The 17,023-nt window shown below is 37.8% G+C and overlaps 1 protein-coding gene across 3 annotated transcripts in view; it reads left to right on the forward strand.

Annotated features, from left to right (window-relative positions):
- Nucleotides 1-13,235: 13,235 nt before the first annotated feature.
- ADAMTS6 (ADAM metallopeptidase with thrombospondin type 1 motif 6) overlaps nucleotides 13,236-17,023 on the forward strand; it is a 318,093-nt gene continuing 314,305 nt past the window's right edge. Inside the window, exon 1 of one of the 3 annotated variants that reach the window (XM_079144861.1) lies at nucleotides 13,236-13,782. Coding sequence is in view for 1 of the 3 variants with exons in the window: in XM_079144865.1 (XP_079000991.1) it covers nucleotides 13,774-13,782 (9 nt within the window). In the remaining 2 variants the exon portion in view is untranslated. Of the gene's footprint in view, nucleotides 13,783-14,883; nucleotides 15,082-17,023 lie in introns of those variants that run through there. The other 2 variants (XM_079144865.1, XM_079144864.1) reach the window with 2 other exon arrangements.

Genomic DNA, 17,023 nt, shown 5'->3' on the forward strand with positions numbered 1-17,023 from the left:
CTCCAATCCCTCTTCTGCTTGGGAAAGTCAATTGCATGTTGGAGTTTTTTTTTCTATATTTCCCATTCATATATCTCTTATAACCTTTTCTACGTTTTTACATCCATTTTTATCTTCAAACTTCTTTTTAACTATTGTCTTCTGAGCCATTTTCCAGTTTGTTCTCTTTTCATTTGTCTAATCCGTTATCGTATTTATACTTTGAGTTTTAATTTTAGTTAATACATTTTTTTAATTCTAGAATTTGTTTTTTCTTTAGTTTTTAGTTTTCTATTGAAATTTTTGGTCTTATCTTTTAAACCTAGTTATTTTAAACTCTATGTTTGATAACTCTTTTATTTAGATTTCCTGTATATTTCCATTATATGTGTTTTGTTGTTGTTATTGTTTTCCAGTGCTGGGGATTGAACTCAGGGCCTTGCATATTCCAAGCAAACACTCTACCACTGACCTATATTCACTGCATTTGTTGTTTTTAATCTTATAGATTTATCTCTTCATGTTTTTATTTGTATTTGAGTTCTTTTACTTTAGGTAATAAATTGTGAATATTGTTTGAGAATTGGTGTGACAAACCAAAAAAAATTAAAAATACCACCTACTTATAACTGCTACCAGAATCTGCAGTGAGACAGTATGCAATTGAATTCTTGGGGGACTACTTTAGTTTTTATGGTTTACAGAATGCCTTCAGTGGCATATAATACAATAGCAGACTAACTTGCATTTAAATAACAGTTTTTTTAATTTTTGTTTTTTGGTCATATCACTTCCTTGGTTTGATTCAGTGGCTTAAGAATTTCAGGGCTCTGAGTGATTTCTCTAATTCTGTTAGTCTTCCCTTCATTGTAACAAAATGGCCGCAGAAGCTTTAAGCATTTCTTATGACAATTACTAATGCTGAAAAAAAAGAAGATATTTCCACAAGAGGTTTTTTTGTTTGTTTGTTTGTTCATATTTTATTCTGCTCTCTTTTATTTTCCAGGATTAAAATATTTCCAGAAATTTTAAAGCAATGTTTCCCTTAAATTCTCCTAAGGAAAAACTGGGTTATATAGCTACTTCTAAATCAATCACAACCAAAATGAAATGGAATCACCATAATTATGTTTTGGCTTCATAGAATGAGTTTGGGAGGGTTCCCTCCTCTTCTATTTTATGGAATACTTTGAGAAGTATTGGAATGAGCTCTTCTTTAAAGGTTTTGTAGAACTCGGCTGAGAACCCATCTGGTCCCGGACTTTTCTTTGTTGGTAGGCTTTTGATGACTTCTTCTATTTCAGTACTTGAAATTGGTCTATTTAAATTGTTTATGTCCTCCTCGTTCAGTTTAGGCAATTCATATGTCTCTAGAAACCTGTTGATGTCTTCGAAATTTTCTATTTTGTTGGAGTATAAATTTTCAAAATAGCTTCTAATTATGTTTTGTATTTCAATCCTGTCTGTTGTGATATTTCCTTGTTCATTCCGAATTTTAGTGATTTGGGTTTTCTCTCGTCTTCTCTTTGTTAGTGTGGCTAAAGGTTTATCAATTTTGTTTATTTTTTCGAAGAACCAACTATTTATTTTGTCAATTTTTTGTATTGTTTCTTTTCTTTCAATTTCATTGATTTCAGCTCTGAGTTTAACTATTTCCTGTCTTCTACTACTTTTGGTGCTGTTCTGTTCTTCTTTTTCTAGGGCTTTGAGCTGTAGTGTTAGCTTGTTTATTTGTTGAGTTTTACTTCTTTTATTAAATGCACTCCATGAAATAAATTTCCCTCTAAGTACTGCTTTCATAGTGTCCCAGAGATTTTGATATGATGTTTCTTTGTTCTCATTTACCTCTAAGAATTTTTTAATTTCCTTCCTAATATCTTGTTATCCATTCATCATATAATAGCATATTGTTTAATCTCCAGATGTTGGAATAGTTTCTGTGTTTTACTCTTTCGTTTATTTCTAACTTCAATCCATTATGATCTGATAGAATACATGCTAGTGTCTCTATCTTCTTGTATTTGCTAACATTAGCTTTGTGGCATAATATATGGTCTATTTTAGAGAAGGATCCATGTGCTGCTGAGAAGAAAGTGTATTCACTCTTGGTTGGATGGTATATTCTATAAATGTCCGTTAAGTCTAAATTATTGATTGTGTTATTGAGATCTATGGTTTCTTTGTTCAATTTTTGTCTGGAAGATCTGTCCAGTGGTGAGAGAGGCGTGTTAAAATCACCTAGTATTATTGTGTTGTGGTCTATTTGGTTTCTGAAATTGAGAAGGATTTGTTTGACATACATAGATGAGCCACTGTTTGGGGCATAGATGTTTATGATTGTTATATCTTGCTGATTTATGCTTCCCTTAAGCAGTATGAAATGACCTTCTTTATCCCTTCTGACTAACTTTGGCTTGAAGTCCACATTATCGGAAATGAGGATGGATACTCCAGCTTTTTTGCTGAGTCCATGTGCATGGTATGTTTTTCCCCATCCTTTCACCTTTAGTCTATGGGTATCTTTTTCTATGAGGTGAGTCTCTTGCAGGCAACATATTGTTGGATCTTTCTTTTTAATCCAGTCTGCCAGTCTATGTCTTTTGATTGATGAATTCAGGCCATTAACATTCAGGGTTATTATAGAGAAATGATTTGGTTTCCCGGTCATTTGGTTCATTTTTTAAATTTTGTTTATTTATTTGTTTGACACAACTTGTTTCCTCCTTTATTTGACAATTCCTTTAGGATAATTCCTCCCTTTGCTGATTTGCTTCTTTGTTTTTCATCTCTTCCTCATGGAATATTTTGTTGAGAATGTTCTGTAATGCTGGCTTTCTTTTTGTAAATTCTTTTAGCTTTTGTTTATCATGGAAGGATTTTATTTCATCGTCAAATTTGAAGGTAAGTTTTGCTGGGTATAAGATTCTTGGTTGGCATCCATTTTCTTTCAGGGCTTGAAAAATGTTGTTCCAGGCCCTTCTAGCTTTTAGGGTCTGGATTGAAAAATCTGCTGATATGCGTATTGGTTTCCCCCTGAATGTAATTTGGTTCTTTTCTCTCACAGCCTTTAAAATTCTGTCTTTATTTTGTATGTTAGGTATTTTCATTATAATGTGCCTTGGTGTGGGTCTGTTGTAATTTTGTGTATTTGGAGTCCTATAAGCCTCTTGAACTTGATTTTCCATTTCATTCTTCAGATTTGGGAAATTTTCTGATATTATTTCATTGAATAAATTGTTCATTCCTTTGGCTTGTTTCTCTAGGCCTTCCTCAATCCCAATAATTCTTAAATTTGGCCTTTTCATGATATCCCATAGTTCTTGTAGATTCTGTTCATGATTTCTTACCATCTTCTCTGTTTGTTCAACTTTGTTTTCAAGGTTAAATATTTTGTCTTCAATGTCTGAGGTTCTGTCTTCCAGGTGTTCTATCCTATTGGATATGCTTTCTATGGAGTTTTTAACTTGGTTTATTGTTTCCTTCATGTCAAGGATTTCTGTTTGTTTTTTTTTCAATATCTCTAACTCTTTATTGAAATGATCTTTTGCTTCCTGTATTTGCTCTTTTAACTGTCGATTGGTGCGATCATTCAATGCTTGCATTTGCTCTTTCATCTCATCGTTTGCTTCTCTGATCATTTTAATTATGTACATTCTGAACTCCTTTTCTGTCATTTCTTCTGCCATGCTGTCATTGGGTTTTATTGATGTAACATCTAGATTTGTTTGCAGCATTTTCTTTCCTTGTTTTCTCATATTGTTCAGGTATCAGTGGACCGCTGAGATATTGCAGATTTCCTCTATTGACTTACAATGTCCCTGAAGATTTCTATATATATACCCCCTTAGCCTTCAGTAGGCTGAAGTCATGGAGGAAGTTGATAATGCGGTGCTCCACAAGGAAGCTGCCTCTCTAGGAGTGGTGTCCTTCAGGTGGGGTATAATCCCTGCTAGTGGGCAGAGGTGCCTCCACTTGTTAACCAATGGTCGTTCAAAGGGGACCTAGGCTGCGGGCTGAGGCAAGGCCTGTTTGGGCCTGAGTCTCTGGTTTTACCGTCCTTGTGGGGAAACCTCACCCAGCAGGGAAGACTCACCCGGTGGGGAGGTCTCGCTGGTCAGTTCCCTCCTAGAGGTTCCCCTCAATTTACAGCTACCGCCTGGGCTGGGCTGCCTTCCTCTGCAAAGTTCCCAGGGGCCCGGCCCTACCTCCTGGGCCTGGGAGCCTTACCCTTCGCAGATGAATCTCCTTAGGCTGCCCCTCCTCAGAGAATTTGCCCACAGGCCTGGAACCTTCGCTCCGCCCTAAGCCTGTCTCTGTGCGGCTCTTCCACCCAGAAGCCTCCTAGATCCTGGGACCCTGCTCTGCACCTAATCGCCTGGCTGTGTGGCCCCTCCTCTGAGCAGCCACCTGTGGCCCCGAACAATCGCTCTGAGTCCCAGAGACCCGCCACAGGCCTCTTCCTCCAGACAGCCGCCCAGTATTCCGGTGCGGTCACTAGGAGTCCAAGAAACTCACTTCGTGCCTCCTCCTCCCACCAACCACCCGTAGCCCGGGGCAATCAATCACTCCGAGTCGAAGTGACCCTCCCCGTTCCTCCTCCTTTTCCAGATAACCCCCCGGGTGTTCAGGAGCAGTCCCTCTGAGTGGCTCTGAGTCCACGTGACCCGCTGCACGGGTCCTCTGGGCAACCACTCGGAGCTCTGGTGCGGCCACTCAAGACCAAGCGACCCACCACGCTTCTCCTCCAGGCAGCCCCCCTGTGTTCAGGAGCTGTCACTTTAAGACCAAACAACTCACCACTCACCTTCTCCTCTGAGCAGCCGCCTGGAGCGCTAATGCAGTCACTGCGAGTCCAAAGGACCCTCCGCGCTCCTCCTCCTCCTCCTCCTACTCCTCCGGGCAGGCCCCGGGGTTCAGAAGTGGTCAGAGTCCAAACAGCTCGCCACGCAGCCCCTTCTCTGGCAACCGCCTGTAGCTCTGGTGTAGTCACCCGAATCCAAGCGGCTGCGCTCCTCTTCCTCCTCCTCGTCCTCAGGGCAGGCCCCGGGGTTCAGAAGCGTCGTTCTGAGTCCAAACAGCTCGCCGCTCGGCTTCTCCTCTGGTAACCACCTGTAGCTCTGGTGCAGTCACTCCGAATCCAAGTGGCCACGCTCCTCCTCCTCCTCCTCAGGGCGGGCCCTGGTGTCCTGAGTCCACACAGCTCTCCTCGCCACTCCTCCCCTGGACAGCCGCCGGAGCCCCAGTGGTTGCTCCAAGTCCCAGCGCTGTGCCGAGCGGCCTCCTTTACGGCGCTCCCAGCTGTCCGAGTTCACTGCTCCAGCGGGGGGAGGGGCGTCTCGCCGGCAGTTCTACTTCACAAAGTTTCCTGCGTTCCGGGACCACCGTCCCATCCGGGATGCCTCCCCAGGGGGTGAGAGTCACCCGGCTGCTTTGAGTTGGTCCCAAGCGTCTCAATATCTCCTCTTTTGAATCCTGAGTCCTGGAGCAACATGAAATGCAGCCACCCTCTAGGCCGCCATCTTGAAACCCCCATAATTATGTTTTACTTCTTGGAGTTTGTGTTAGTTTTTCAAGGCATGACCAAAACATCTGATGAAAACAACTTAGAGAAGGAAAATTTTAATTTGGACTTAAAGTTTCAGAGGTTTGATCCATGATTGGCTGACTCCATTGCTCTGGATCTGAGGTAAGGCAGAATATCATGATGGAAAGGAATGGTGGAGGAAAACTGCTCACCTCATGGCAGTTGGGAAGCAGAGAGAAAGACAAGAAAGGGCCAGGGACAGATGTAGTTCAAGACAATGCCCCCCAGTGACCTACTTCCTCAACAATGCCCCACCTGCCTACAGTTAACACCCTGTAGTCTCTTCAGCTAGACTTTGACTAGGGTGATAGGAGTAGAGACAGAAATAAATGGATGAATGAATGTATTCAGTTCATGTATATGGAGATATAATCACCAGGACTTACGTGAGCAGAGAATCAAGAAAAGAATAAATGATGACTCCTAGGTTTGTGGAATGAGCAACTTGGTATCATTTACTGAATGGAAAAGACAGAAATGGGTTGAACTCTGTTAAGGTCACATTGTTTGTCTTGCCTATCAGCACCCATGCAAACATTTAGATACAGGAGTCATTGGCGTGTGAGTGGTCTTTAAAGCCTTTAAAAAGTATACATTAACTTGAGGAAAATTGGTAGATAGAGAAGAAAATGGATGTATTAGTTATATTTCTATCACTGTCACAAAATATTTGAGACATTCATGATTTCAGAGGTTTCCATGGTTGTTTGGCTCCATTGCTTTTGGACCAGTGACAAGGCAGAACACCATGGCAGGGAGAATGTGGTGAAATAAAGCTGCTCATCTAAGGGCAGCTGGGAAGCAAAGAGAGAAATGAAGTGGCCAGGATCCCAATAGCCTCTTCAAGTGTGTGCCCCCCATGATCTAACTGCTTTCTATTAGGCCCCACCTTCTAAATGGGTATAGGCTCTTGACCAAGCCTTTAACACATGATCCTTTAGAAGACATTTCAGATCCAAACTGTGACATTGAGTTTCCAGGATTGACTCCTGGATATTGGCTGAGAGAGGAGGAGGGACCATTGAGGGAAGAGGAAAACTCGGAGAGTATAGTGTCACAGAACCCAAGAGAATAATGTGCATTATATCTAGAAGACGGGAGTAGATCAACTGAACTTAATGTTGCAGGTAGTTCAAGTGAGAACCACAAAATTACTCCCAAATTTGGCAATATAGAGGTCAGAAAAATCATTTAAACTTCACTGAGTTCTCTATTCTTTGAATTCCATAATACTCATACTACTTCACTTAATTTTGTAATTTATTATATTTTTCCTTATCACACTTTAATCTTGTTTTCCAAATTGTCTGTTTTATTTGGGAAAGGGAATGTCATATTTTTATATTTAGAGCCATTTGAACATTGCTAAGCAAAGGGCAGAGCCATTTGAACATTGCTAAGCAAAGGGCAGTTGCTATTAGCAAATGAGGGTCTTTGCTGTTAGTTCATTGATACACTTTGACTTCTTTTTCTCTTCCTTCTTTTTGTATATTAAATATTATTTGTATAGTATAGTCATGAACCATTGATTATACCCACTGTTTTCTTCTCAAGTTTGTTCTTCTGCCTGATATTGTTCTCACAGTATAATAAAGAAAATAATCCGGAAACGAGTTTAATGTTAAACTACTTTTTGTAACTATCCGTGGTTAAAAAGTCTTAGATAGAAAGACTGAAATTATAAGCTAAATCTACTACATGAATTTCAATTAACCTTGTTTACCTATACCACCATAATTGCTAACTTTTGAAAATTAAAGTGCAAAAGTCCTAAAATTGACAGAAATTGTAATAACAAATACTAGTGACCTTTCCTTCCTGCCTTTTATATTGTAAATTACTTCAACCATGTAGACAGTAAAATAACATATATGCATGTATACCCAACACCCTAATTAGTGGATGTTAACATTTTACAATAATAATTCAGATTGTCTTGGTTTTCAAACAAAACTTTACAGATTTTATTGATGTTCACTTTGTACTCCTGCTTAATCTCATTCTTTATTATTTTTCCTCTATGTAACCATAATCTTCAGGATAGTATATATTCTTTCTGTGCATATTATCAAAGTTTGATACATATATATTTGTTAAGTTATTAAAAATTTATGCTGGATGCAGTGGTGCACACCTATAATCCCAGAGGCTCAGGGAGGCTGAGGCAGGAGGATTGTAAGTTCAAAGCCAGCCTCAGCAACTTAGTGAGGCTCAAAGCAACTTAATGAGACCCTGTCTCAAAAACTAAAAAGTGTTGGGGATGTGGCTCAGTGGGTAAGTGCCCCTGGGATCAATCCCCAGTACCAAAAAAAAAAAAATATTAATTATGAGTTACTGGCATCATATTGTATATATCATCTATTTCTAGTTTATATCATAATATTGCCTATTGCAATGTTTCAATTTAATGTTACATCATTTATCTATGTTGATAGATGTGGATTTAATCCATCCATTTTACTGTCCTATCATATTCCACATTGGAATTATTCATTTTACCATCCTATAATATTCCATGTAGAAATAAATTATAATTTATTTTCCTATTGATAATCATTTTGGATTTTTCCAGTTATTCAACTACTATAATGATATTGACATAATTATTAATGAGACTTTCTTATGTACAAGAGTTTCTTAACACTTTGTACTTTAAAGCAGATTTGCTGGGTGAAAGGCCATGCACATCTTCCTCAAAATTAAATATTTCCAAACTCCTCTCTGTGGTGTTTGTGCTTAATGTCTAGTTTCATCAAAAGTACATGAGGGGGCTGGGGTTGTACCTCAGTGGTAGAGTGCTTCTCTAGTATGTGTGAGGAACTTGGTTTGATCCTCAGCACTATGTAAAAATAAATAAATAAAATAAAGATGTTGTGTCCATCTACAACTAAAGAGAAAAAAACAAAAAAGTATCTGAAGGCCAGGCATGGTGGTATACACTTTTAATCTCAGAGATTGTCCCAGAGAGTTAGGAGGCTGAGGCAAGAGGATTGCAAGTTTGAGGCCAGCCTTAGCAACTTACTGAGGCCTTAAGCAATTTAGCAAGACCCTGTCTCAAAATAAAATATGAAAAGGGGTGGGAATGTAACTCAGTGGTAAAGCATTCCTGGGTTAAACCCCCAGTACAAAAAAAAAAAAAAAGTATATGAAGATTAGGGGTGTATCTCAGTAGTAGAGCATCCACTTAGTATACTTGAGGCCCTGGTTTCAACTCTCAGAAACCTCTGCCCAACCCCCACAGAAGTTTATGGGATATGTAGTTCTTCAAATCCTCCTCCATATCTGATACTATGAAATTTTAACATTTTTGCCCTTCTGGTGGAAAAAATTTTTTCTATTTCCATGATTGCTAGTGAGATTGAACACTTTTTTACGGATTTATTGGACATTAACTTGTTTTCTGCTGTGACTTGCCAGTTTATGCCATTTTTAAAATTTTTATTTTTGATCTATTTCTTACAATTTATGAAAGTTCTTTAAATAGTCTAGATATTTATTTTGTTTCACTTATATGTATCGCAAATTCTTCTCTCAAGCTCTAGCTTACACTTTTAATTTTTAAATGATTTGTTAAATTTCATTAAATAATGTGAAAACCAACAATCTATTCCTTTGTGCTTTGCAAACTTGCATTTAAGATATTCTACAATAGTCTTTTAAAATATTAGAAAATGTTTATTTTCACTGTATAAAATTAAAAGCCCACTTTATTGAAAGAATAAAATGTATAGAAAATGTATGGAATTTAAAAAAAATGTTGAACCTGGTTTTCATGTCTTAGAGGTAGTATAAATAATTCATCACTTTTACAGATGGTTACTTGCTTCAATTTAATAATTCTAAGCAAGCATAAAATGAGAATTCTCTCATTTTCCTGAAAATACAACCAGTTTACTTTTAAGAAATGCTGTGGCTTTTAAAACTTAAAATTTTTAATTTAATTTACATGTTAATGTTTTAGAAATTCAGAGTCTCTGTTCTTTGTCTCTCAAAGTTCCTCAGTCCCTATTTGGCTTTCAAATTTCTCTGCCTTTGATTCTATTTTTCAATTTTTGAAACATATATATATGTGTGTATATATATATATATATACAAATTCCTTCCTCTCCAATTTCTACTCATTTTATCTTTAGTTTCCTAAATTCTAAAGGCTGCCAGCAAAGCTTTTATTTTTTTAGGTGTAACTAGGAGGTTTGTTATTTATTCTATTCTGCTCATAATCTTCCATCTTGCAATTAAATAAAGACAGAAAAGGAAAGCTGAAAGGAAAATATTTGAAAGAAAAAGATCACTACAGGGGCTGGGGAGATAGCTCAGTCGGTAGAGTGCATGCCTTATAAGTACAAGGCCCTGGGTTTGATCCCCAGCACCCAAAAAAAAAAAAAAAAAAAAAAAAAAAAAAAAAAAAAAGAAAAAGATCACTACAAAATTTTAAAGAATTTCTACTGTAACTAAAATTCATTCAGGGTTTAGTTTAAGTCTGTTTCATCTATTTCAATTAAAAAATAATACATGGGTCTATCACTAAAACATTTCCATGCTAATAGAAGTGCTGAATATAGTATTAATATGGCAAGATATTAATAATTTACATAGCAATGAAAAGAAAACATGAGGGGAAACCAATAGATTAAAAAACATTTTAGGAGATGTAGGGGGATTGAGGAGATGTTGGTCCAAGGATATGAAATGTCAGTAAAAAGAAATACTAGATCAAGAGATTTATTGTACATAAGGGTTATTATAGGTAATAACAACATATTGAATACCTGAAAATTGCAAAGTGAATAGGTTTTTAGTGTTCTCCGTAAGCTCTCACCACACAAAAATATATGTGAAGAGATATATATGCTAAATAGCTTGTTTTAGTTATTCTACCACATATGTATACATATATATATCATGTTGTACACAATAAACATGTAATTTTTATTATTTAAAATAAAATGAAAACTGCAAAAAGAGACTAAAAACGATGATAGTTACATGGTCAAGTTCACCTTGTGAAATGTCATTAGACTAATCACTTATCATCAAGCTATATATTTATTCATCCATTATTTCTGAATGAATATTCTATGTCAGTCAAAAGTTTACGTAAAAAATAGAAGATTACAGGAAGAAAGCGAAGGCAGGAGGATTGCAACTTTAAAGTCAAGTTTAGCAATTTAGTGAGGCCTTAGCTGAGGGAGACTCTGTCTCAAAATAAAAAAAAGGCCTGGGGATGAAGCTCATTGGTTAAGCACCTCTCAGTTCAATCCCTGGTAACAACAACAACAAAAAAAGACATAAGAAGTGTATGGATTATGATTCCAATAAAAAGGTTAAAAAGTGTCTGTATTTGTGTTAGGAAATCTCCAATGTCGATATTAAGAGTTCATTAAGGAATTCTTATTTTAAGAGTAATAGTGATGAGGTAGTGGTTATTTTTGTCCTTTTATTTTAGAAATGCAGAGAAATACTTAATGGATGCAGTGAAATGACATCTGGGACAGGTTTCAAAAAAATCCAGTGGGGTGGAATGAATAATGGGGACATAGAATAAACAAAATTGGTCATGCTTGGACACTTATTAAAAGTGGATACTGATTTACACTGGTGATCATTTTTCATTACTCTGTTTAGACACAGGATGGCACTCTTTGAATAAGTAATTAGCCAAAGTTCCCTTCTCCCTGAATAAACTCCTTTACAATGCTGCCACTTCCTAGGGCAGTTTATTTTATATAATAGTGAAAACTTTTCAGGTAGCTTATATAGATGATTACTACTGATACCTTAACTTTATTTTTCTGTGCTGGCTGCACCGATCTACTGCCAGTTCTTGAAAATTTAAGGAAGGTTCAGTTTGTCTGTTTAACAGGTGATTCTATGCGAAACCAGTTCTGTGCTAACTTTTATTTTTGCTGTTTAAAATTATTATGAGACTTAGCCACCTCATGTATTTTACACACACACACACACACACACATTCCAATAACCATCTTTATTTAAAATTGTCAGTCAGTCACAGAATATATTCCTGTTTTATGTGGCACTTAGCCAGATACTACTGATTAAGGTCAAGATGAAGACTATTAACTCTGTGGACAGATGCTTTCCTCTTTCAACCCTCAAAGAAGGTTGACCATTCTTGGACGTTCTCAGTCTGATTCATGCCTTCTTTTAGCCAACTATTCATGGATTCACCAAAAGAATTACACCTACTACCTCCGGCGTAGGAAGAAAAAAAAAAATCAAATGGGCAATAATGTAAGCAGAAGCTAGAAATTTAAGAGCCAGTATTTAGAAAAGTCCTCCTCCCTCTCCCCTTCCCTCCGGTCCAATTCCCCTTGCTGGTTCTGGCCGTCGGAAGTTGACTTGGCGTTAACTAAGGACTGGAATTTCAAGGCGTCAATTTCCCCCTCCCCCCAATCTCGGAAACTCTTAAAACAGCTCCCTACCCTGCACTCAACGGTAGAGACGATAAATGATGCAGCAGATCACACCACTGTAAGGCAACATTTGTCCTGAGCTATTTTCACGTTTTTTCCTCTTTCCGATTTGTGTGCCAGGCTGTTTGCTTCCGTAGGACATGAAAAATACATTGGGCATTTTCTTCCCAGTTTAATGCCAGGGGTTTTCTCCTAGCAAATGAAAGTGAAAGTGCTACATTGTAGTGGTATTTTATCTTTAAAGGTTGGAAAGGCAGCTGGTGTATATGGTGGTGGGGGTGGGAGGGTGAGATCGGAAAGCTTGAAGAACCAGTTTTGAGGTTTTGTTTGTTTATCTTGAGATCTCAGCAGGGTCTCTCCCCCCCCTTACCTTTTTTGGGGGGGAGGGGGAAGGGGGTCTGATTTCGTGTTTATTTTCATTTGGGCAGTCATTGAAGTTTCATTCATTTTAGTACTGACCTAAAAAAAAGACACTTTACTTGTAGCTTTCCCTGGTTGCACTTTAAAACACCATCCAGTCTCACCCTCATCTGGAAATAATGCAAGCTTCTTTCTTCCCCCGCTCCCTCCTCCCTACCTTTTTTTTTTTCTTCTTTCTTTTTCTTTTAAAGCCCCACATAACCTGAAGTCGATAATCAGATGGAAAATGTGCAGGTCTTAGTTTACTTTCCTTTTTGGTGGTAACCTTACTTGTTGAAGTATATATAAAACACACAGGCGTTTTGTACACATTAGCTACCAAGTCTTGAAATCTGTCTGCTGTACGGATCTAAAGTTTGCGATAACTTCCTCAAAGGCAATGTTTATGTGTAACTTTTAACATTTTTTACTATAGGAATTAAAAAAAAAATGCTCAGTGAGTAACACCAAAGATCTTAACAGTGGCATCATCTAAAGTCACTCATCCTCTCCCTCCCCCTTTCCTTTTTCCAAGAAACACTAATAACAAATTAGGCTAGAATTTCTAAAAGAGGTTACAGGAGGAAAAGAGGCGGAATGGGTTAGGGGAGAGAGGTTAGTGGGGCCAGAATTTCTCTCATTCACAGGGTGGAAAAGTTGACATTGTCTAAGCCCTTCTGAATGGCTGGTAGTTGGTTACCCCGATTGTACCTCTACCTCCCCTCCCCCTCCACGTGACGACCCAGGACACATGCGCACCCGACGCAGCCCAGGCACATCTGCAGACTGACGTCAGTGTGCTCTGCCTCTGAGGAAAAGCTGCCAAAATTTTCTTCTGCAATTCAAGTTGGCTGGGGGCCGGTAGTGAGATCTAGGGCTACTTCAACAAAACTTTGCTGCCCTTCCTGCTCCTCTTGTCTTCTTTTCTCCTGATACCTTTTGATGCTCTGCACATGTTATTTGCATAGCAAAGGCACTAAGCTGTCCAGGAAGAGAAGGCACCACTTCCACCCCCAATAAGCCTTTTCCCCCTTCCTTTCTTTCTTTTGCCTTTCTTTTTTTTTTGGGGGGGGGGGGAGGGAAAGAAAGGGGATTTGCAAAAGCACATCTCAGGTTGATATCCTGGATGTATTGAAGGCATCTCTTCTTCTGCCAAATCGGAAAGTCCGTTCTCTAAAGCCCGGGTTAGCTAGACTATAAGGTTTTATTCTGGCTGCAGAATAACTGGCTGGTGTGGCTTAGCAAAGGGTGGGGGGGGGGGGGGGGGGGGGGGGCAAAAAAAAAAAAAAAAAAAAAAAGTTAGAGAGGAGAGGGAGTACGTGAGTCGTCCAGTGCAATCTCTATTGTTTGAAACTTACTTTTTATCAGAATTTGAAGATGAAAACGGTAAGGAAGACTTCACAATATTCAATGAAACTTTTTTTAAAACTTGTGCTTTGCTTGTCTTCCGAATAACGCTTAGAAAACCTCTTTCTCTTTCTCTCTCTCTCCTCTCTCTCTCTCTCTCTCTCTCTCTCTCTCTCTCTCTCTCTCTCTCTCTGTGTGTGTGTGTGTGTGTGTGTGTGTTTTATGGCAAGGAGTGAGCTTGACTGAACTCATTTTACAGATAGAAATCTTTTTAACTCTAGACTACTCGGGGGGGTTGTAGAATTCTGGGACTTGCAAGTATTTTGTCATGCAAAAATACGTTTATTATATGAATATACATGTTTTGTCAAGTGGACTTGATTATGATTATTGTGGTCCTTTATTCGCCGAATAGTGATGGAGAAAGTAATAATGATGTGTGTGTTTTAAATTGATTTACAGTTTTCCTAAAGAAAAGCCTTCTGCATTTTATAGTTACATGTCAGTATCTTAAGTATTTAGACAAGTGCATATTTTATGCCTGGACTCAGAGGGTAGCAATAATATGCTAGCTGTAGCCCTGATGCTCTAGGATATGTTAAGCTCTTAATAGGCTAATCAGAGAGATGGACGTGTGTGTTTTTGATTTACTTTTGGCCACTTGGGACGTGCTAGACTCATAACCCTCTGGAGCCTTGTTTATCAGGGTATGTCTATATACATGTGTATGGGACCAAAGTTCAGGGATTGCAGAGGGAGAGCAAGAGTACTGGAGGGAGTATTGGAAAGCCTCTTTCTGATAATGTGTGCTACAATTTCTGTCTTTGATAATTTCTTCCCTTGTAGTAGAGGCAAAGAGAGCAAGAGAGTGAGAAAGCGCACTGAGAGGGAACAAGAGAGTGAGTTTCTTACTCTTGTTTTTATTTGAGCTGCCGGTACAACGCGTTTGGGCCAAATGCCAACTGTCTGGGTCACACGCGTTTTATCCAAATAGATTTAGCGCTGCTGTCTGGAAATGGGCTGCTGAATGTTAACTTTAGGATCAACTCAACCAGGGCAGCTCAGACTGTTACCCTCTGTCTGGATGAAGTGGAATGGGGGTGGGGGGGGGGGTGCAGAGCAGGGGGAGGAAAAGGGAAACTGAACCATTGCTTGGAACTTTAAAAGAGACACTGAACATTATTTTCAACATATTCTTTTATTTTCAGATTTTTTGGACTTTCTCTTTTATTTTTTAGCTTATGTTGATTAGACTGAAAATTTAAGATGTGGGAATGGTAGTCCTTAGAAACATAAAACTGGAGTAATTGAAGAAAAATAAGACAATTAATTTTGGAGGTAGTTGTTTTTCTGTGTTTCACCAAAGTGGTAGCTGCACTGTTTATATTAATTTTGTACTTAAATGTGATTATTGGTGTTTGGGATTTTGAAAAATGGCAAATAAGTTGAGTTCAAACAAATCAAATTCATTCATTGTTACAAATGGCAGCAAATGAAATCAGTGGTGTTAATATTTGTGTGATTCCCAAGAGGAAAACTTTTCAACCTTAAGACCTGAAATATTGTAAATACTTCCCATGAATGGTCTAATACCTGTAAGATTAATTCCTACTCTTATCTGTTCTTACTACTTCCTTTTCATTTCCTTATCAACCATTAGTGGCTACTAGTAATTGAGGATGGGCCTCTCTGCCAGATTTTTGTCCTGTTTGTGATATTAGTGACAGAATGAAGAGAGTCAACATATTAAGGATAGTTAATAGCATATTTGGAATATTTGGTCGTGATGGTGCAAGGAGGAAGGGGTAGATGTGGACAGCTTAGTTCTACCAAAGGACAAAGTGGATTATCAACATTTTGAGCTAAGCTCAAGAAAAAAAGCCTTATTTCTGTTTTTTAGACAAAAAAATTATGATGTAGATAACATATTTATCTTGTTATCTGGGAAAAAGGTTTGAGACTAGGTGTAATTTAGGGCTGATTTTGGTAAATTTTGTTTTGTATTTTTCTTTTGGCTTGTTTGCTTTTCTTAATAGATAAGTTTTAAGTAACTTATGTGTTTAATAACATCTTTCCTTAGAGATTGTTCTCACAAAGTTTATACATTTTCTGAAAACCTTTATACTTTAGAACATAATGGTATCCTTAGCATATAAAAGATGATAAATTTTGTTGAGAGAATAAATGGAAAATGAATGAAAAGTTGATTTTCACATATGAAAATTAAATACCTGAAGGGAGCATGGTATTGTTGCTTCTTTCATGGAGACTGGGATAAAATAACCAGAGTTTAGATGGATGAAAGAAGTCATGAAGGATGTTATACATGTTCATTAGCTCCATAATAATAGTTCATGAGAGGAAATTATTACCTTGGCCATTCCCAGATCACTTGAATGGGAGGTAAAGATGATAGAGGAAAAGTCAAGTAATATCCTTCAAGCACGGCAGACTACTGAGGCAATCAATGTTGATTTGATCTTATTTCTGGTTAGCTAGTGTAGCTTTAATCCATGCAAGCAGATAAACAATTCCTTAGCTTTACTGGTTGGTGCATTTGCATGATGAAAAAAAAGTATATGTGAAATTAAAGTAGAATAAAAGTTTTGGTATTGTTTTCAAAATTAAAATAGTTATAAGTAGTTATCATGACCTAAGTTTTTTACTGATTTCTTAAAAGATTTCATCCTAATCAATTGACTCTATTGTGATATCCAATTATTTCACATTTTTTAAGGGAAAGAGGAACATGAAACTTTTTGAGGATGCCCTTTGAAAAGTGAAGCTATGCAGTGAGGGGAGGAGGGCTAACGCTTATTTAGCCATTAAAGTGAAGTATGCAGGCACTTTACATCAGCTGTAACCTAATTTATTCTCTCAACAAGTCTTTGTAAGGTAGATATCATTATCATGATTTTACAGATGTGAAGACAAATCCACAGAGGTCTGTAACTTGGAGTCAAGCCAGGGCTCAAAGCCTTTGTACTTTCTACAACCTAATAATGCTTCTGCTGTATAACTTTAATGCATTATGATTTCTGGGCAATTGTCTAGTGTTTTGTGTTAGTCTGAACTTTGGAAACTACATCCAGAAAAGTCAGAGCTGGTACATATTTGTTTATGATGTGTAGATTAACCTCCTCAGCAGGTGTTAGAAAGTAGATTAACCCACTTACTTTTATTGTGTAGGTGACTAAGACTGGTTAGATATGTTAGTTTTGATTTTAGGTCAGCTTTAGCCACCTAAGCACCAATACATAGTGTTAAGGTCATTCACTGA

Source organism: Sciurus vulgaris (genome assembly GCF_902686455.1).
Source record: "Sciurus vulgaris genome assembly, chromosome: 6".
Lineage (NCBI taxonomy): Eukaryota > Metazoa > Chordata > Mammalia > Rodentia > Sciuridae > Sciurus > Sciurus vulgaris.